The sequence below is a fragment of the Maniola jurtina genome, chromosome 25, assembly GCF_905333055.1.
Source record: "Maniola jurtina chromosome 25, ilManJurt1.1, whole genome shotgun sequence".
NCBI classification, from domain to species: domain Eukaryota; kingdom Metazoa; phylum Arthropoda; class Insecta; order Lepidoptera; family Nymphalidae; genus Maniola; species Maniola jurtina.
The window spans coordinates 3,597,254-3,620,505 of record NC_060053.1 but is presented as its reverse complement, the minus strand read 5'-3'; the positions used below and the strand labels follow the sequence as shown (position 1 = coordinate 3,620,505).

The following is a 23,252-nucleotide window of genomic DNA, read 5'->3' as shown; positions in this document are numbered from 1 at the left end:
CTTTTAAAGATGGAAATCCTAAGAATCCTGAAACACGTAGGTAGTAGGTATATTGTCATATCGGACTTAGATACAAATTTTCATCCCCCATAGACAAACATACACACAGACAACGAAGTGATCCTATAAGACTTCCTTTATTATCTAAAGATACGGAAACTAAAAATCACGTATGGTTAGCAAAATTAACTCCACGAAAATTATACACTTCACACCAGTTCAACGAGCGGCTGTGTTTGTTTGACCGTTTCACAAAAGTGGTTTTTCCTTTTGTTTTGCCTGCATTTTATTTGAGTGCCTTTTTCGAAAATATTCTGGAGTAACGAGTGCACCTCTACGCTCTAGCTTTAGTAATACTTTTTTTGAAAAAAACTTATGTTTTGCTACAATATGTTCTAAATATATACCTACAAGTGTAAATTAAAAATTTATAACACCCCCGACAAGTGAAGGTTACAGTAACTAGAAAAGAGCTGATAACTTTCAACCGGTTGAACCGATTTTCTTGGATTATAGCTAAGAACACTCTCGATCAAGCCACCTTTCAAACATAAAAAACTAAATTAAAATCGGTTCATTAGTTTAGGAGCTTCGATGCCGCAGACAGATACACAGATACACACGTCAAACTTATAACACTCCTCTTTTTTGGGTCGGGGGTTAAAAGAAAAAGGTGATTGACTGACTGACTGATAGTTATTATGACGTAGACAACTAGACATCCGTTAAATAAGGATTTTTTAAAAATTCAACTCCTATGGGGGTAAAATTATAGGGGTTTTTGAGTCGTCAACGTATAAGTTAGTTTTTAGGGTTCCGTAATCGAAGGGTGCCAACGGGACCCTATTACTAAACCTCCGCTGTCCGTCCATCTGTCTGTCAGCGGGCTGTATCTCGTGAAGCGTATTAAATGGAGAGTTGGTAATTTTCACAGTATGTGTATTTCTATTGCCATTATAACAACAAATATCTAATAAAAATTGCAAAATGGTCGGCATAAAAAATTAAAAAGTGTTATTTCGGTACGGAACCATTTCATACCATCTTACAAATTACAATTTTTTAAACTTTTTAATTTGCATGGTGGCCATTTTGATATTCGCCATCTTGGTTTATGTTCTAACAGCAATTGAAATACTTTATGAAAATTCCAACTCTCTGCCTATTATGGTTCATGAGATGCAGACCGCTGACAGAGAGACCCTGGCCCCAAGGAAAACCGATAAATTATGAAAAAAAAATATGCCCATTACAAGTCCAATGCGTCATTATTAATGTCGCTTCTACACGGGACACGCGGAAATCTTTCTACCTTTTTAAATATAAATACCATCTTTGTCATTTCAAAGTTTGCGTTCACGAAATTGTTTCCACGGAACCGATTTTTCTGTCAGGCGATTTAAAACTTTGTTGTAATGAGTTTAGGGTTGATAATAACGTTATGGCCTGGGGCGGTAAAAGTTCTTATCGGGGTAATTTCGGAGGTAAGATGAAAAACATTCTGGGGAAATGTGCGCGCCAAGCTCTTGTGTTACTAGAAGCGATTAAAAAATTAGAGTACGAGTACCTGTATACATGTGCATGTATATATGTACGAGTGTATAATATACACAAATATACCTACGGAGAAAATATAGATCATTATTTTTAAAATGATTTTTCCTTTTAAGTATATGATAGACAGACAGACAGATTTGACACTCACATTAATATAATATTAGTATGAAATTCGGAAAGGATGGGCCAGCTTTACGTTAGAGCAAAGTTAGATCAAATAGGCAAGTGTAAATAAAATACTAAAAGCATTGAAAAGAAGTGCAATTCGTTTAATTTTTATAATATCATTTTAGTCATTTTCAATCCCTGATCTTTCCCAAGTATTATTTAACAGGTGCCAAGCGATAATGTGTCGTATCCAGTATTAATAAGATATTATATCCAACAAAAGTGAGTTCCGAACACCGATATAAATGTTTCACTAGATGCGGCATAATAGTGAACAGCATGTTACAACGAACATCGCTGTCTGCACTCCTGTCAATCGTTACCCGCTTTAGACGCAGTCCGTTTGTAAAAATTAAACTTGCGCGATAAATCTAAATTTTATTATTACTCACGTTATTTTATATGAGTAGGTAAAGGTAATTTTTGTATCTATAATCTGTTCTAACTTCTAACATATACGTAGGTATAAGTTAGAAATTAGGACAGATTATAAACGTAGGTTTAACGGTAGAGGTAACGTAGGTTTTACGTTTAACGTTTTAACTAGCGTTAGTGATTTTCTAGCTGCCTACGTTTGCAGAAACGGACTGTGTCTAAAGTGAATAATGATTGACAGGACACCAATGTTCGTTGGAAGATGTTTTATTTTTATTTTATTTATTCCATTACTTAGCCCTTGGTTTTTACACGGCATCGTACCAAAATGCTAAATCGCTTTGCGACACAGCTTAGCCGGTAAGGTGGTAACTAGCCACGGCCGATGCCTCCCACCAGATCAGACCAGAGACAATTTATATATTCTAAATTTCCGAATTGCCCCTTCTGGGGATCGAACCTAAGACCTTCATTTATAAGACCACAGCGCTCAACACTGCGCCAAGGATGATGTCAAATCACACTATAATATTATAAGGCGAAAGTTTGTGTGTATGTGTGTATGTTTGTTACTCCTTCACGCAAAAACTACTGGATGGATTGGGTTGAAATTTAGAATGGAGATAGATTATACCATGGATTAACACATGGGCTACATTTTATCCCGGAAAATCAAAGAGTTCCCTCGGGATTTTAAAAAACCTACATCCACGCGAAAGAAGTCACGGGCATCAGCTAGTATGACATATAGTTAATATGAAGCGCCGCATCTAGTGGAACAATTATATCACTGGTTCTGAATAATTCAAGATGATAACGGCTGGAAGAGACGCTATCGTTTGAGGACGGCGCACTGATTCCCCTTTGTCATATTTCGGCGTAAGGCTTCAGTCTATTTTATGGCTTCTTAAAAGTTATGAAGCTATGGTGAATCATTAGATTAGTCTGGCTTGCTTGGGAAGTAAATATGAATTTACTATGTATAAATACAGCGATCGCTCGTGCAAAATAAATAAGTGCCTTGTGTTTGTCGTAGCGAAATGGCATAAGCCGGAAGTTAGCCAACTCCCTTAGGGATATGGCTAACGCCCGGGAGATCTTAAAACGACTCTTATACAATTAGACTATTTCACTAAACAAATCTAGTGATATCATAGAATATTGAGCATAGTTTATGGAATGTAACGACATACCGAACTGACCGACATTTTTCGTCACTAAAATACTCTAGGGACAGGATAGATAAAACTGCATGGGGTCGGGATGGCCAGATTTCGATTCTAGTCTAGTGAAACACTAATTGATAATGATAATATTGCCCAAGAGAATGATTGTTTCTGTTCCAATCTAACCTAAACTGAATTTAGATTAGAAAATAGCATCCATATTTCATAGTGAAGATACAAAAAAGTGCAAATATTTCTAATGAAAAAACTAGAATTCTATAAATAGGCTCAATTGTCCTTTTAATAGGTAAGTAACACTTAATTATGAGGAAAGAGTAGGTCTATAAATAGGTTCAATTGTCCCTTTAATAGGTACCAATTATGAGGAAAGAGTGCCCACGTCATGATGTCTTTGCTAATTCTCTGTTTGCAGGGCTTCATTCGCAAAATTCTAATTGTTTTTGTCCCAGAGTTTAAGATTGAAACACACTAAACGCGAGGACGGCGAAACAGACGTCCCCACTGTCATGCCTGATCAAACAGCTCCACAGTCATGCCTCATCAGTCATGTGTAGGTATTTAGTGGTATAAAGAGTCATACCACTAAATACCTAACCAAATATCTAACTACCGACCCGCCCCAGTTTCGTACGAGTGCAATTTCAACGCAAATGCGGTATCAATGTGGTTATTTTGTTACATTTCAAAAGAATAAGACACCATTTTCACAGTCAGCTTTATTTCCTCGGACATCTTGCCCAATATCGTCATATTTCAACAAATTAACATAAAGCTATATTAAAGCTTAGACTAAGACCAATGTATAATATAACCCAGCAATAAATTGATTGATTGATAAACCATACGTTTACGTCTAAGCCTTTCTTTTCAATCACTTTATCTATTGATGAAAACTGCATTAAAATCAGTCGCGTAGTTTAAAAGATCTAAGCGTACATATGGAGAGACGGCGGAAAGAGACTTTGTTTTACTCTATGTAGAGTCGCGACGTGCACGTGTCGTTGCTAACGCGCTTTGTCTGTCCAGGCCTTGTTTTTTTTTGCCAAAAAATTTTATTTTTGTCCCTTAGTTTATTTAGGGCCACGCTGGGTCCGTATTTAGAAACGTATACAGGACTTTGTGACTTTGTAAGAGAAATGGTAAAGGATCCTTTTTGTGTTGTTTACCAACGTGTGTTGACTTGATGAATTAATTACAAACTCGTATGAATAAGTTAATGATTTTAATGTTATGTTAATACAAACTCGTCTAAAATAAGTTAATGTTTGTAATGTTTGGAACTAATAAAAAGCTAAAGTTTTATTTTGTAATCAGCTGATGCTGAACGATTTTTAAATCTTGCTTATTTGGTTTTCCCGTGGGTGGGTTTGATATATTTCACATTTTTACATCTACAAAACTATTATTAGAAATGATTACCGCTACTTCGTCTGCGTGGATTTAGGTTTACACACACTTTCGCATTTATAATAATCTACTAATAAGATTATGTACTTACTTATTAAACATTTAGGTAAGTACAATAATTTAAGTAGCTATGAATCAAATGGAAATCACTTTGGAGTTTCTACTATTGAGGTTTTATCTTACCTTTTGGTCCCGTGCTAACTTGGCACTGATAAAGAGCGTCGTCGTCGATGGTAACGTCTCTTATATCCAACGAATAGTCTCCTGGAACAAAGAATTACATTTTAGAAATGAATTACGGCCGTATTCACAATCATTACTATGAGGTCTCACAGCGCGCTCGAACGCATAGTGTAGGTTCCACCAATCACATCATTGTAAAATGACGTGACACAGTCATCTGATTGGTGGAATCGACACTGTGCGTTCGAGCGCCCTATGAGACCTCATAGTAACGTTTGTTAATACGGGTGTTATTCTCTGACATGTGGGAATTTCAAAAAATCTGCCCTTACTCCTTGTCTAGACGATAAAGCAAACCTCTGTGCAAAATTTCCCCTGTTACGACTGGGCGTTGATGAGTTAGTGAGTCAGGACTTTAATAAAACTAAATCCATTATCCATCCAGGCATTAGGCTTATATCTATTATATGATGTAAACTAATTGAGCTGACTTTCTTCGCGTGGTTTCGATTCCTTGAAATCCCGTGGAAACACTTTAAATTTCCAATATAAAAATTAGCCTGTTTTATTTTCCAATCTTTAACTATATCCATGCAAAAAATCACGCCAATCTATTGCTCTGTTGCAACGTGATTGACAAGCCAGCAAGCCAACAAACTAACACACTTGCGTATTTATAAGATGGGTAGTGAATTGACCACACTCCAGTCGTAACCAGCCGCAAAGCATCCGATGTGTTCCAGCTGCGAGCTGAAGAGCCAGTCCCCATCCATGTTGGACAAATCCTCACCTTTTCTTTTTTCTCTCTCTCCTCTGGCTTTACACAGATAAGCCAATATCAATTGTAGTTATTTATGGTTATTTACAAGTTAGGGAAACTATATAAGTATGGACTTCGTCTGCGCCGGCGCTCGCTGACACACACGCGGCATCCCCCTTTACAGCGCTTCCCAGTCAGTTCCACCACCAAAAAACACCAGTGAAACACAAAAATCGGCCATTCTTAACAAAAAAAAAAACACCCCAAAAAGACAGCACGCGCGCCAGGAAACGCCAACTTAGACGAAGTTCAATCCTTACCTTCTTCATCACTGCCGATCATCTTGTACCGCTCGTAGCCCATCAGATGCCGATGCGTGCCGAGACCAAAGTCGTCCTTCGTCCATTGTAGTTGACCAGCCTTATGGACCACACGACAGGGCAACGTCACTCTTGATCCCACTACTGCACTCTGTGACATAAATACAAGTGTAAATTAAAAATTTATAACACCTCCGACAAGGAAAGGTTACAGTAACTAGAAAAGAGCTGATAACTTTCAAACGGCTGAACCGATTTTCTTGGATTATAGCTAGGAACACTCTCGATTAAGCCACCTTTCAAACAAAAAAAAACTAAATTAGAATCGGTTTATTAGTTTAGGAGCTACGATGCCACAGACAGATACACAACATCGTAATATCTATTTATCCAGTTTACAATCTAAACACCAAAGATACTAAATAATCTATCCAAGTCTCCAAAGGTGATTGAAACAAAAAACCGTCCAAACACCCGTATTTTATAAATTCTATCAAAATGCCCTCCTTGCAACAGATCACATGACATCGAATAAGTTAAACTTTTCGATTTTATTAAACTACCTTCAATAAATAAATTAATAATCTTATATACTTAATAAAAATAACCTAACAAAGAAAACTGTGAAGACCATGGCTATATTCACGCAGTTCTTAATTGTTACAGTCAGTTAGTAATTTCGATAACATTACTCTTTCCGTTATTAGTATTTTGACAAGTATTTTCACCTTCAAATAACGTACCTAATACAGTGAAAAATTTATAAAATCTACGCGCGTCGGTCTAAGAGCTCTGCACTTTGCCCCTACAAAGATGTTTCCTTTTTGTTGAGAAATTTATAAATTTTGCCATTTTAAAGCATCCATGACTCTCTGTGTGCTTTGAGTACGACATTTTGTCTACCCTGGCTTGTATAAGTCAAAGAAAACTTTAAACATCATGGCTATTAGCAAGAAACAGTTAAAAATTATTTTGCTATAATCCGCCAACAGGATAAATCTGTATGGTCAAACATGCAGTTACAAGCTAAGCACCGCTTACCTTCCCAACCAAGCAATAAAGCCAAGTTCCCAAGCAAGCACTGCCACCACCATTCACATGCAACACCACACAAGACTTTTCCACTACTCTCGACGCACGTTTCGCCCCGACACCGGAGCATCCTCAGGAGATTTTGACTTTACAATGCTGTATTGTCAAGTTAATAAGCTATAAGTTAATAAACTGTTAACCAGTTCATAACAGTGACAGTCATAACAATTACCGATTCTGATAACGTTACTCTTGCCGTTATCGTTATTTTTAGTCTTTTTTTTATTATATAGACTAGCGCTTGGCTGCAATCAGACTCGCTAGCAAGTGATGATGCAGCCTAAGATGGAGCGCGCTTGCCTAGAAGTTGCCTATTCACTCTTGACTTGAAGGTACCCATATTATAGGTGGAAGGGAAAACTGATGCCGGAAGGGCGTTCCACATCCTGGCGGTTCGGATTAGAAAAGAGGAAGCAAATCGCTTCGTACGTGTTCGAGGAATTTCGGCTAACTTATTTTGTTTATTCGTTATAATTAGTAATTATAACGAATGAAAACGCTGGTCTTGGCTAGTACTTTGACAAGTATTTTCACCTTCAAATAGCGTACCTAATACAGTGAATTTATAAAACTTCATGTCGGTATAAGAGCTTTGCACTTTGCTCCTACAAAGATGGTTCCTTTTTGTTGAGAAATTCATAAATGTTGCCATTTTAAAGCATCTATTATTCCCTGTGCGCTGCGAGCCCGACATTTTGTCCACCCCGGCTTTTATTAGGCTAAAGGAGAATACCATGTTATAACCTGCGCACATAGATATTTACTTAAAACATAGAGATACTATTCACTCCTACGGCTGAAATTAATAATGAATCATGTGAGCTGTGGATACTTAGCCACAGATCACAGTTAGGATTCATTACTTAGCAACGTTGTTATTTGACAAATATTGTACGGTTTTTTTTACAAATAACATGTTTGTCGTCAGATTTTAGTTCAGATTGATTATCCAACATGCTTTCTTTATTATAAGCTAATAGCTAATGCCCGCGACTTCGTTCCTCTGTATATAAATTTTTAAAATTCCGTGGGAACTCATTGATTTTCCGGGATAAAAAGTACCTAAATTATGTGTTAATCCAGGGTATAATCTATCTCCATTTTAAATTTCAGCCAAATCTGTCCAGTTGTTTTTGCGTGAAAGAGTAAAGCATACATACATACAAACTTTCGCGTTTATAATATTAGTAGGATCAGGTAACATCAAAGTTACCTGTCCTCAGTCTTCTCATCTAATCAATAAAATCTAGAAAATCACTTTAGTCGCGTTAGCTACGCAGATAATATCAGGATTCGTCCCTTTAGTTTTTTGACAAATCTTTCCATTTCATAAAGAAATTCCTTGAATAGCTCTTTTCCTTTCTCTAGCTGTTAGTTTTTGCGCTTTTTCAAACAAATTGGCCTAAAACTGTGCTAAAGAGTCCAAAACTCGTGATTTCGAAAAAAACGGTAGAATTATCAGTGAACTTATGCAATTTTTGCTCTTTCTATAAAGTTTTTTTCGTGCAATTAGACTGTTTTGGTGGCCAGCGCCTCATTTATCCTATCTGTTGCTAAAATAACATTTAAATATCTGGAACATGCGCCAAAGCTACCATAAATGTTACAGTTGTAATAATGGAATAACATAATCTTTTAGTACCTCGTGTGGAGGGGTCATAAAATGGATAAATGGTAATGCAGGTCCGACTTACTGATGTAAGGTCTCGCTGTGGGTTTCTACAAGAATAGGAATTGTTATCTTAAACTATGGAAAATCTAGTAACTATAATTATCTACAAGCCTATGCCCGCGACTTCATCCGCGTGGATTACACAAATTTCATTACCCTAATTGCTTGATCCCTAGCATGTAGGGTGTCATTGTTTAGAACTCATTGAGTAGAAGTACGAATATTATTTTTTTTTACCTCAAAAAGTAAGGAAATGGGTCAAAGTTTTCAGTTTTAGACCATTTTTGTGACAGGGGCTATTTCAAAAACTAAACTAGTTAGGAATATGAAATTTCGGTATATTATGTGCCATGTACTTGCATATACTGTATTTAAACAACAAATACTGAAAACAACGAATTATGAAATAGTTTGTAAACTGTGACCAATACAAACGAAAAAAAATTGGGTTTTTCTTTCACGGTTTATTACGATGTTCTAGTTCGGAAAAGAAATATTTTACACACCCTTAATATGATGTTCATAATTATGTACGGAACTCTAAAAGACCGAGGCCCAACTCGCACTTGACTGGTTTTTAGGATAAATGTTGCTATCTATCAGTGAAAGATTTTTTAGAATCGGGTCATTACTTCGGAGTTTACCCTACATCCAATATACTATATAAATTCCGGTTTACCTAAACAAATTCCTTAACAGGGCTCTTTCCGTCACTTACTCCATACAATCGTAGCCCCAATTTCATTTGAATATTAAGCAACCAAAGTCCATGAAATTTTCCAGACATATTCTAGAAACTAATATATGTGTCTGTGGTGTTTTAGATTTTTCTTAAAATAAGAAGTTTTAAAATTACAGGGGCTCAAAGATTTGTATGTGAATTTTTAAGACCGCGTAACTTTGAAACCGAATATTTTAACGGAAATCTGGAAAACCACAGACATAGTTCCCGGAACGTTTCTACAAAATTCAATTGAGTATGATTGGTTAGTATTCGATTAGTAGTTTAGTATAGAGACGAACTACGTTTGTATGGAGCGAGTAACGGAGAGACCCCTCTTTACCAGCTCAATTAGGCGATTTAAATCAAAAAGGGCCCCTGTCTAATAAATAAATCGGAGTCCCTCAGGAGCGACCAAAAATCAAAGTTGCGAACCTCAGAATATTAATTTAGGAAATTCCATTCCATAAATCAAACTTTCCACCCGATTCGAAACCTTGCTTTGATAAGGGTGTAGTTATAATACAACGAAAATGTTAAGAGAAAATTGATCATATTTTTGGCGTGAGACATTTTGACGTAACTGTCGTTTTATATTTCTCTATAACGAATCGTTATTTTATTGTTGAGTAGCTTTTTCATACGTCTTTTTTTTATCCAGATACAAGTAGGTCCTTGACTGCAATCTCACCTGGTGGTAAATGATGACGCAGTCTAAGATGGGGTATGGTAGGTTTTAGTCTTCGTTAGCATCACTGCTTCACTATCCATATAATAAATGCGAAAGTTTGTTTGTTTGTTGATTTGTTGGTTTGTCCTTCAATCACGTCGCAACGGAGCAACGGATCAACGAATTTTTTGTATGATTATAGTTGAAGACCTGGAGAGTGACATATTATGCTACTTTTTATCCCGAAAAATTTCAAAAGTTCACTGGGATTTAAGAAAAACTAAATCCACGCCAACGCGGTCGCGGGCATCAGCTAGTAATTTATAATCTTAAACTCGATTCGTCTTCGGAAACAATGTAGCCATCAATCAGTGAAAATATCAGAGTCGAATTATTCGTTCCGGAGATAACAGCCAACATTCAAACTCAAAAAAAAATATCTCTTTATAATATTAGTGTAGATAGAGTAGGAGAGCAAATAAATCTAGCAAACGAATTTCTTACAGGTTTCTCCAGATTTTAATTTATTGACTAGCGCTTGGCTGCAATCAGACCTGCTGGCAAGTGATGATGCAGCCTAAGATGAAACGCGCTTGCCAAGAAGATGCCAATTCACTCTTGACTTGAAGGTACCCATATTAAAACACAGGTTTTCGTTTGGTTTACTTTCGCAGTTTCTTAGATTACTCACAACATCAGATAAGTCTTAAAAGTTAAAAACGTAGAATTGTCTGTCCAACATTGTGTAGAGACCTTTATGTATTACACAAACAGTGCAAGTTGACTGAAGTTGTTGTATTGAAAATATCAACGGATATTAAAAATTCCTTCTCCCCCGAGACGTTGGGAAGGTTTTTCTTGATTTTATTTACGGTTTTCCAACCACGAAAAATATTGAAGACATTTTACTTGTAATAATTTATGTGCAGAGTTTTTGGCTAAGTAAAATAACGTGTCATAATAAATCTTCTTTACAAATAAAAGGAGAAACTTACTGACTGACTAACGCATCAACGCAACTGTATCTGAAAACTTGAAAAACGTGCAAGTACTTTCTATAACGTAAATCCCCACGAATGAAGGACTTTCAGAAATGCTATCCGATCGAAGCCTGGAGTCGTTAGTTATAGTGTAAAGGTGGATTTACATTAGACCGTGCAAGAACCGGACCTATTAACGACATTAGAACTTCATCAAGTATAGTATAGAGAATATAGTATAGTTTTGACTTCGACTTTGACTTTTGAAAAAAAAAACGGGCTGAATTAAGAACCACCTCATTTTATGGAGGTCGGTTAAAAAAGACAACCAAATAGCGACAAGTTGTGTTTACTCGAAAACTAACAGAGACATCCCAGTTAGTATAATAAAATATGATGTCAGTTGCAGAGTAGGATGTCACAATAAAATCCAGGTTCCTTTGCGCATTTAAAAATACCGTAAAAATGCTAAAGCGGGAACGTCCGGAGCATAAATTAAATTTCGTGTGCTTAACTGTTATTTCAAGCAAATTTCGACGTGACTAGGAAACGCTAGATGCATTTTAGGGTTCCGTACGTCAGTGGCGTGCATAAGTTTTGAGGCCAGGGTAGGCGTTAGTTACGTAGAAATCTATTTACTGGCAGGTTATGCTGAAAAATATGTGTTAAGCCACACAGCTAGGGTAAGGAGTGTTTTCATGCCTCTCTGACTTTCTTAGGTTGTAATGTAAGTAATGATGCAGTCTAAGGTGGAAGCGATCGAACCTGGACGAGGTTTAGTAGTTTTTATTAAACCCATACCACTTCGGTTTCTACACGGCATATTATTGTAAATTGAATACTTGAAAAGAGCAACCGCCGAGTTTCTTGCTGGTTGTTCTCGGTAGGAACGGCATTCCGAACCAGTGGAAGATTATCTTGACGATTCAAAAGCACTTGTAAAAGTTTAATTGAATAAAAATATTTTGAATTTAGAATTTTGCATCGTACCGGAACGCTAAAACGAATCTTATGGACCGATCAAGTTGAAATTGGATCAAAATTAACTGTTATCACCCAATCACGGGCGCGTATCGTAATAAAGTTTTTCACTCTGGACAGAGTCTAAAAAAATATAAATAGGCTTCTTATGGGCCCCCCTAAATATTTATTTTGTAATTTTAAGGTTATTTAAGAAAATACATGAAAATTCACCACTCTCCCTTATCTCTGAAACTGCCGAGACTTACAAATTACAGGAAACATTGAAAAAGTCTATGGTCTTAAAACATTATCAAATCTTTAAATATTGTGTGTAAAAATTTATAAAGTCATCGTACGGAACCTTCTCCACGCGATTTCGATTCGTACCTGTCCGGTTTTTTATTTATCGCAACTATGAAAAATTTCAGTTCCTGGATGTCAAGCTTAATGAAGTTTTAAATTATTTCTACGCTTGATGATAGCTACTAGATAAAAGTGACTTCGTCTGCATGTATTTACATTTTACAAAAATAGTTTTTGGAAAATTCCCGTGGGAATTCTTGGATTTTCCAGAATAAAAGTAACAAATCTTTATAAAATGTCTACAAAATTTTTCAAAATCAGTTGAGTGGATGAAAACTTAACACACATACAGACACACTTTGGCATTTATAATATTAGATTACTAGTTGACCCGCCCCGGCTTCATTCGAATTTGGAAATCGGTGAGAGGGGGGAATTTCCAAAAAATCCTGAAATACTTATTAAAAAAAAAAAATATGCTATGCAAGTAATCATTGCTTGGTGCCTAAAATACCAATTCACTAGCAAAACTTTTCAAATCCACACGGCTTAGGAGTTCAGTACCTTGCAGCAACAGGATTGAGGAGTTGGGATCCGAAGTTCAATGATGTGGTTTATGTTTGGTACCTAAAATAATATTGCACCATCCGGTCCTGACAGACACGATAGACAAACAGACAGACAACGAAGTGATCCTATAAGGGTTCTTTTTTTTCTCTGGAGATACGGAATCTAAAAAAATAAAGAAAGTATGGATAAGCTAGAAAATATGGCAATTATTTATTACAATTACCTGATCTTGTGGTTCAATTGCGAACTTCTGCTGATATGCGCTCACGCAACTTGTCAATAAAAACAGAAATGTCAATATATTCATCAAAAATGTTTTGAAAACTATCCTTAGTAAGAGAAACAGTGGATTGGCATGTCTACTAGTTATTCTTGATTTAGCAGCGTTTTTTAGTATTCTAGGTCTTTTAATATTATCTATAGGTATATTTGAGTCTTCTATTTTAAAATCTGCTAGATTTTTCTCTAGTATTTCATTCGCTATCTTAGTTTTGAGTATAATATCACCATCTTCATCAAAAATATTGCTTTTGAACGCAATTTTATCTGCTTCTTCGGTATCCATTTTGAATTATTGTCGTTAACCTTTATAGCCATAAGGTACTTTCATTGAAGTGTTTTCTTCAATTTTATTTCTGTAAGTTTCATCTGTAACAAAAAGAAATTTTTCGTTAGGTGCATTTATTTCTCAAATTTTAACAAATCGATACAATTATAATTGAGCAAATAGTATAGTATCAAACTAGATAATGATATATACTAAGGTTAAAATCTATAGAGTCTTGACTTTGACTTTGCTTAGACTTAAGTTTCACTGAAAACGGCAAGCGGCGCAATTATGCCTCTCTTATTGAGAGTTTTAGAGAGACACTGGGGCCACGGAGTCTAAGTGCAAAAATTTTTTTACGAAACATTTCACCGCGTTTAATAGCCTCATCGGGTGACAGAAAGGCTCATTTGTTACGTAACGAATCAGCCTGGCTGTCCAGCGTGGAAATGCAGCCAGTATTCTAGGCACTATTCCACGCGGGCATGATTTGTATAGTAATTAGATAAGGTTAGCTTTAAGTTTTATTGCAATAGTTTTAGTTAAAACGAGATTTATGCCAGTGGCATAACGAAGTGTCTTAAGTCTGAGCAGAGTCAAAGTGCACTCTATAGATTTCACCCTTAGTGTATTCCGGAAAATAAAGTAATTTAAGAAATTTCCCAGGCAATGCCTTATAAATGACTAGCTGATGCCCGCGACTTCGTTCGCGTGGATGTAGTTTTTTTTAAATCCCGTGGGAACTCTTTGATTTTCCGGGATAAAAAGTAGCCTATGTGCTAATCCAGAGTATAATCTATCTCCATTCTAAATTTCAGCTCAATCCGTCCAGTAGTTTTAGCGTGAAGGAGTAACAAACATACACACACACACACACATACAAACTTTCGCCTTTATAATATTAGTGTGATAGTGTGATTAGTGTGATGTATTATAATTAACCAGATAGTTTTTTTTTTTAATCATACTTTTGCGTTTAATACGTTGTTGTCCTGAAAAATCTCCGTTTGTTATTTGCACCTGTCGAAATTAATTTAATTTAATTTTTTATTAAAGAATTTTATTAGCCATGCTAATCATGGCTAATACTCCCCTTTCCCCTCTTATTAGGCATAAAGCTTGTGCCAGGAGTGGGTACGACAATAGTGCAACCGCCGACCTTTCAGAATTCAGTCCGCACCTCAATCGATGAGCTATCGAGGCTCTAATCGAAAAATTATGTTCGCGTTTCAGAACTAATTAGCATCGTACAGTTAGTGCTGAATTGTTTCATATAGAACAGTTTTCCGGTAAATTGATATCTAGACACAGTCAAAGCTTTTCATCAAAATATAATATCTAACTAACTGAAGCCAATTTGGAAAACGATCTTTGCTTTGAATATGATGAAGTTGTGATTAATCGCAATACTATATAATATCTAATAATTGGTTCAATATATGGTATTATTGAGCTACTCTGCATAATATTAATTAATTAATTAATTAAGCCTTTATTTACTCCTTATCTTTAAGTACAATAGGTTTTCTTACAACTATCTAGCTATTTATTCTACAATTTTTACCTTTATTTTTTATGTTAGTTTTGTTAGTAAGTAAAATTGTGTTTTGTATGTGTGTGTGTTCATATGTTATGTTTTGTAGTGTTGGTTAATTAAATCGTTAGTTTACAAATGTTTTTAAAACTACTTAGTATATACCTACATTTATATCTATTGCTATATACATATATTATTATTGTGTAATTAATTATTTGTTTGCGTAGGTAATCACTATTAAATCTAGATAAGGATCCCATATTTGGGTATAAGGCCTCCCCCCGGTTTTGTCTTTATTTTGTTGTATTTTTCATTAATGCAAGCTCTTGAAAAATCCATAATATTTATATAAATTCTTTTCATATACTTCTTTTTTAGATTCCTCACGTTATTAATTAGTATCCCAGAATTTTCCTTTTATGTTTATGTAAATATCTTAGCCTCATAGGTAAGTACATTCCATTTTGTTCAATTATGTAAATAATCCTGTTTTTATCCTATTAAAAAAAAATTAAAAAATATATTAATATGTGTATATATTGTATTTTTAGTAGTTAAATATGTATGTTCAAACCGGGGGGGTTGTGGTCATACTCCTCCACGGTGACCGGCCGTCTTGGAGGAGGAGGAGGGAGGCACCTTATGTTGTAAATATTATAATAACTAAGTAGATATCCCCGTTTATTAAGGTGTTGCTGCAGATTCTGGATTCAAGTGTTTTTCGATTTGAGTGCCTTTGTCGGTCCAGTAAGATGCTAGGGTGTTACTTTTTAGGGTTTGGGTAGTCTTTTTGGGTTTCCTTGTAAATTTACCATGCTTGTCGGGAGGAGTTTCAGAAAGATTGCGTTTATTTCCTCGTTTTGTGTTTTCACTTGTCTCTTTTTGTGGAATGACAATTAACTTATCATATTTGATTATTACTTTTTTGCCTTTTTCCCGCTCTTCCTTCGCAATTTCTTGAAGTTCTTTTCTTTTTTGTAAAATTTTTGGTGGGTAATCTTCTTTTATATAGTAATTTAACAGTTCAAGTGATTTTTTGTTGCGTAAAATTTCAATTTTTCTCCTAAATGTAGAAAGTGTAACAATAACGGGTCTAGGTTTATCGCATTTTTTACCAATTCTTTTTATACCTTGTATTTCAAAACTAGTACAATCTATCTTCATAATATCACTGAATATCTTCAGGAAATTATTCTGTAAATCCTCGTTATTCTGTTCCTTTTCCTCAACACCAAAAATAACGATATTTCTCTCCCTGGCTTGCTTTTCGAGAAGGTCTAGCCGTTGTTCTTGTGACCTAACTGTTACTTCTAGATTTTGCATTTTACTTTGGATATCGTCAAATTTTTCGTTGATTTTGTTAAGTAAATTTATTTCGCTGTTTTTGACACTATCTTTTGTTTCTTTAATGTCTTCTTGTATCTTTTTTAATAGTTGTACAATATCTTCCATCTTTGTTTTAAAAATAATATTTTAAAAATCAAAAAAAGTGAAAAGTAAAATCTTAGGCACCATGGATCGATCTCGGTAAAGATGCAGCTTAGACCAACGATGTTTGCACTGAGCCAACCTATCGTTCCATTCCAGCGTTGAAATACGAGAGCGTTATCTGTGGACCCGCGATGTATGCTTGTCTAACTATTTTTCCATCAACCCTCAATAGTTCACTATTTGGTTTTTATTATTTTGGTTAAAAAAAGGATTTATGTAATTCACTTTGTATACTTGCTACACTATTTATTTGCAATAATATCAATAGCAAAATAGTTTTTTAATTACTTTAGCCAGATTTAATTGTTTTTGCCTTTGTATTTTAGCACGTTTGTTTACAACACTTGAACGCTTGATAGAAAGTATATTCATAAGCCTTTTTCACAGTTTTCTTATGTTTATACGTCTTGATAACGTTTTCACTTGCGATTTGTATATAGTTTTACACTTTTTTCACAAAAACAACTGTAAATTTGCGGTTTTCATTTTAATAACTCAATTTAAATACGGACCCTGTACGTTCGCACGCACTGCAGCGCCCTCAATCCTCTGCATAATATACGAGTATTTTATCCATGTGTACCTATTTTATGAACCCCCGACCCAAAAAGAGGGGTGTTATAAGTTTGACATGTGTATCTGTCTGTGGCATCGTAGCTCCTAAACTAACTTATATTATCACCTGAAGAAATACATTTATATATCTATATTTAAATTTTTTGACTTGTAACATTGTGATATATATTTTTATTTTATAATTGTGACTCCAGGAGTACCTACCTATTAATGTTTAATTTTCTTTGAATATGACTGTAACTTCTTTTGCTAATTTATATATTGAATTGTTAAATTTTCTATTGATTAAGAATGATATTTTATGTACTTATTGAAAATGTATGTAAAGATAGTAAATTTTGCACGCCATGTCATGGCAGATTGTGATACGTACCTACTTAAAATTTATGTAACATCTTTTTTACTTACAATCTTGCAATAAATGAAATACTAATACTAATACTAATACTAATACTAATGAACCGATTTTAATTTGGTTTTTTGTTTGAAAGGTGGCTTGATCGAGAATGTTCTTAGCTATAATCCAAGAAAAACGGTTCAGCCGTTTGAAAGTTATCAGCTCTTTTCTAGTTACTGTAACCTTCACTTGTCGGGGGTGTTATAAATTTTTAATTAACACTAGCCCATAGATATATAACTATTTAAATAGTAAGTAGTATTATTAAGCATAGCCACAAAAAGGTCATAAAATATATGCGTTACAGTATTTAAGTGTACACGTGTGCAAATATTAAATTATACCGCAAAAATAAAGCCACGGGCGATCATCATGGCGGTCGCTGTGAATAATTACTCCAATTCAACATCGCCGACGGATATATATCATAAAGGCGACAATTTAGCGGGTTTTATCATTATTTTATGCGGCTAGACATGGTGCAGTACTATGAAACAGTGGATTTAAATAAAAAGAGCAAATCAGTATAATCGCACTAATTTATTTTATCACTTCACTCAACACACTAATAATTACTTTCATATATTTGTTACTAATTATACAATTTACACTTATTTACACAAACCGGCAGTATTTCAGCTTATAATGCGTACGATACAATAATAACACTAAAAATGAGCTCGCATGGCTTTATATGGCGTTATCCCCACCGAAGGCATTCGGTAGTAGTGGCTGTCATGGCGGTATTTGGCTATGATTGGCTGTCATGGCGGTAACTGGCTATGATTGGCTGTCATGGCAGTTAGCTTGGAGCGGCTGGTTTGAATGGCACATTGCGACTGGCTGTGGCGGCGTGGCGTAACAACTATTTCACCCGATTCAATTATTTTGAACTAGCTTTTGCCCGCTATCAAACCCCTATTTTACCCCCTTAGGGTTTGAATTCTTGAAAATCCTTTCTAAGGAGATGTCTACATCATGTTCATAAGGACATCCCTAGTTCGATCTGTCCACTAGTTTGAGCTGTGCATTGATAGATCAATCAGTCTGTCTGTCAGTCATCTTTTTATTATTTTACATATTTTGTTGAATTTATATTTTGATATATTGTCACTTAGTTCTTGGATCGACACTCGACATTCTTGATTCGTTGTCAAAGATAAGTTGATTTAGAACTACAGTGGACCCCCGGTAATCCGGCCCCTGTCTAATCCGGCACCCACTGTAATCCGACAAGTTTATTTTATTATTGAACTAGCTGATGCCCGCGACTTCGTTAGCGTGGATGTAGGTTTTTAAAAATCCCGTGGGAACACTTTAATTTTCCGGGATAAAAATTAGCCTATGTGCTAATCCAGGGGATAATCTATCGCATTCTTAATTTCAGCCCAATCCGTTCAGTAGTTTTTGCGTGAAGGAGTAACAAACATACACACACACATACATATATACATACACACAAACTTTACCCTTTATAATATTAGTGTGGTTTACTTTCGACATATAGAATATTATCGTTGGATCTTTAATTTGTCGGATTACAAGGTACTCTTTAATAAAAAACGCCGGACTATAGGGGGTCTTAGGCAGTACTCTATAATCCGACAAATTCGATAGTCCGACACTGCCCTGCAAAACGTTTGTCGGATTACCGGGGGTCCACTTATGCATTGTACTAAATAATGGGAGTTGCACAAAACATTTTAAATATTAGTAAAGCTATAACGAGATTCGTGCAACTTCAAGTGCATTTAGGTTTTTGTAAATCCCGTAGGAACTCTAAGGTTTTTCAGGATACAAAGTAAACTATTTCCGCTAGCTACGGGTGTTTATCTCTGTACCAGATTTCGTCAAAATCAGTCCAATGGATGGACCTTGAAAAGATAAAATGCAGACGCACACTATTGCATTTACGGTATTAGTATAATAATTATAATAAAGCAAAAACCGGCAGTCCGTTATCTTAAATCCTAGCAAGCAACCACTAAATCAATGCACTAAAGACATACGGCCCGGTTATAAATTGTAAAATACATAAACCCGTCCGGTTCCGTGCCGTAGAATGAACACACTAATAAATAATTCGGCTCCGTTGCAAAGACGGCAGTTTCTGCTGCATTGCTTTGAGCAGGGAGAACTTCCGTCTATCCGGGTAGTGCCGGGTCATACTACCGGTTCTCATTTACCTTATATTTACTGAATGAAAAGCAATATCATATATCCTACTGTGGATACATAATAGCTCAGTTCACGACAGTTATCCAGCTTAGAACAAGAATTCAAAAAAGTGCCTAACAAGTTAGACTTTACCTAAACTAGCAGGTAGGCGTCAAAGTTATGCTATGAAATGGCATGCTGCATGCGTCTAAGGTATATTGTAAAGAGTTTCAAATATATTTATTAACTTGAATAAAATCTAAAACCGGTAGTCCGTTATCTTAAATCCTAGCAAGTAACCACTAAATCAATACATAAAAGACATACGGCCCGGTTATAAATTGTAAAATACATAAACCCGTCCGGTTCCGTGCCGTAGAATGAACACACTAATAAATAATTCGGCTCCGTTGCAAAGACGGCAGTTTCTGCTGCATTGCTTTGAGCAGGGAGCACTTCCGTCTATCCGGGTAGTGCCTGGTACCAGTACTCATTTGCTTTATATTTACCGGATCAAAAGCAATGTCATATATCCCTACTGTGGTTACATAACAGAGAGAGAGATTTCACTTTGTGTTATTTCGTTCACAGTGTTCTCAAGATAAGTTCATCATCATCATGATCAATCCGTCTACGGCACACTACTAAGTACGGATCTCCTCTCTGAATAAGAAGAGTTACTTTATACCACAGTCTGCTACGCTGGCCCAGTGCAGATTGACAGACTTTACACACCTTTGAGGACTCTCCTTGCTATAAAACTCAATAAAAAGCAATTTTATATTACACTAGCTGACGCCCGCGACTTCGTCCGCGTGGATTTAGGTTTTTTGAAATCCCGTGGGAACTCTTTAGTTTTCCGGGATAAAAAGTAGCCTATGTGCTAATCCAGGATACTATCTATCTCCATTACGAATTTTAGCCAAATCCATCCAGTAGTTTTTGCGTAAAGGAGTAACAAACATACACACACACACACACACACACACAAACTTTCGCCTTTATAATATTAAGTGTGATAGTGTGATGTGGCTACATCTTCGTCTAGTGGCACTCATCTAAAGAAATTTATTTGTCACTAGATGATGCCCGCGACTTCATCCATAGACTTTCAGTTTTATAAGACCCCGTAGGATTTCATTTTCTGTGATAAAAAGTAGCCTGTATTATTTTCTAGACGATACTCTGCGAATTCGTTTACTTCTTTAACTTTCCGGGACAAGAAGTTACTTCCATCCCCAGGATACAAGCTATCCCTGTACCAAATGTCGTCAAAATCTGTACAAACGGATTGGCCCTCAAATACTAGCAGACAGACAGACACACTTTCGTATTGCATGGATTAACCTCATTCTTTTATTTTCCTATGTTTAGAGTATAGTTTCGTTAGCCATTAGAGATTAATTCAACGCATTTTGCACACTGAATGTACTTAAATAAATTAAACGCAGTAGTTGAAATGTACTGTTTCCATACATATTCATGGGAGGAAGAGTTCAATTATTATATTACAGAATTTGCATACGAATGTAATGAAACCAAAGACTACTATAACGTTGTATTAGGGACAGATATGACAAAGTTACAAGTCATAAAAGAGCTATTTGGCTACTTTTCACTCTGGCATCAATGGCATAATTCAATATTATAAAACGTACTTATTCTATTCTTCTCATCTAAGTATAAATCCGTGGTTTCCCTTTGAAAACATGCCAGTTTGTCATGTCAGTCCCAGACATAAATTCATCACACACACGATTTTTTAATGAGGTCCTTGGCATTGTTGTAAGCGCTGTAGTCTTATCAGTGCGAGGTGCCAGGTTCGATTCCCGGTAGGGAAAATTTGGAATTTTATAATTTTGTTACATCAGCAATACACTACACGCACACTCTGGGTGCAACTCTACTTATTACAGTTCATGAAATATAGACTGACAGACAGTCAGACGAACATCGGAGGCTTAGTACTGGGGGCCCGTTAGCACCCATCGGGTACGATGAAAATATATGAAAATAGCATATCAATAGCCGTTCTATTTCATTAAGTGAATCTCTTAGACGGAAACGCTATGAGCATTTCCACCGGGGAGTCATAATACCAGCTGCGCAATAATTTTAGGAAAATGCAAAAGTATAATAGTATAATATAAATTTTTATTTGATATTTTATACCTAAATGAAGAGACCTAAATATATAAAAAGAAAAGGTGACTGACTGACTCACTAACTGACAACTGATCTATAAACCACAGCTCAAACTACTGTACGGGTCAGGCTGAGGCATACAGATAGGTATTACAACGTAGACATCCGCTAAAGACTTATTTAACGCCAATTTTCAACCCCCGACCCAAAAAGCCCTGTGTTATAAGTTTGACGTGTGTATCTGTGTCTCTGTCTGTGGCATCGTAGCTCCGAAACTAATGAACCGATTTTAATTTAGTTTATTTTTTTTGAAAGGTGGCTTAATCGAGAGTGTTTTTAGCTATAATCCAAGAAAATCGGTTCAGCTGTTTGAAAGTTATCAGCTCTTATCTAGTGACTGTAACCTTCACTTGTCAGGGGTGTTACAATTTTTTAATTTACACTTGTAACGGTATTACAAAGTATATAAAGCTGGGTTTAAGTGTTCAATAAAAATATTCGACTTAACCCCATCGTGTGCGTCGGCCGGGGCCCTTATAAATTCGTCACCAGAACCCTCAGTATAAGAATTTACTTCTCACCAACGTTGATAGTATTTGAGAGTCGAAACAGTTTAGCATTAAAGTAAAATGGCTCTTAACCACCTTTTTTTAATGCTCAAGTTTATATATTTACAGCCAGCGCTCCAAGCGGGAACGTCGCAAAATTAAAATCAATGGTACTGAATTTTCGACTTTAAATCAAGACTGTTTAGGCCTATTTTACTTTGACGTTATTTTGTTTCGACTCTCGAATACTATCAAAATTGGTGAGAAGTAAAATCTTATACTGAGGATACAGAATAAAGGCACGTTTACACGATATCTTCACAAGGGAATCGTAATTGTTTAAACTCTACTACTATATAAGGGATTTATAATTTTTCACACGGGCTTAACTAGTAGTAAAAAGTTAAACCATTGTTTTCTTGAACTTGTGATATTATGAACTTGGGTCTGAACTCGTTATAATTTACCGTTACTGATGTTTATAAGGAAAACTGTCCTCAATTGTTAGTGTCAGTCTTCATTGTTGGGAAAGATGGAAAGAATAGAAGATTCTCTTCATCTTTCTGTTACTAACAAAAAAAATTGGCCAAGTAGTCAGACTTGCACACGAATGGTTCTGTACCATCGTATTTGTGTATTTTTTTGCAACCATAAATTCATTGTTTTGAGATTTTTTCCCTTACTTGTGCTATGAGACCCTATAAGACCTACCTACCTATCAAATTTCATGACTCTAGGGCAAGATGAAGTACCTACCCTATAGGTTTTCTTGACAGACACGACAGACGAACAGACAGACAGACGGACAGACAGACAGACAACAAAGTGATCCTATAACGGTTCCGTTTTTACTTTTGACGTACTTAAATTATATTTTCTTTACCCACAATTCCTATTTTCTTGTCAAAAAACGTAGCGAGCGCCAA

At 35.7% G+C, this 23,252-nt stretch overlaps 1 protein-coding gene across 1 annotated transcript in view; it reads right to left on the bottom strand.

The window, feature by feature from the left end:
- Window positions 1–23,252, bottom strand: part of LOC123878010 (irregular chiasm C-roughest protein-like) — a 96,708-nt gene that overhangs the window by 48,814 nt on the left and 24,642 nt on the right. The window contains exons 2-4 of the mRNA XM_045925027.1: window positions 13,152–13,576; window positions 5,958–6,108; window positions 4,878–4,958 (exon numbers count right to left, since the gene is read on the bottom strand). Of these exons, the coding sequence (XP_045780983.1) occupies window positions 4,878–4,958; window positions 5,958–6,108; window positions 13,152–13,493 (574 nt within the window). The 5' untranslated portion in view covers window positions 13,494–13,576. The remainder of the gene's footprint in view (window positions 1–4,877; window positions 4,959–5,957; window positions 6,109–13,151; window positions 13,577–23,252) is intronic.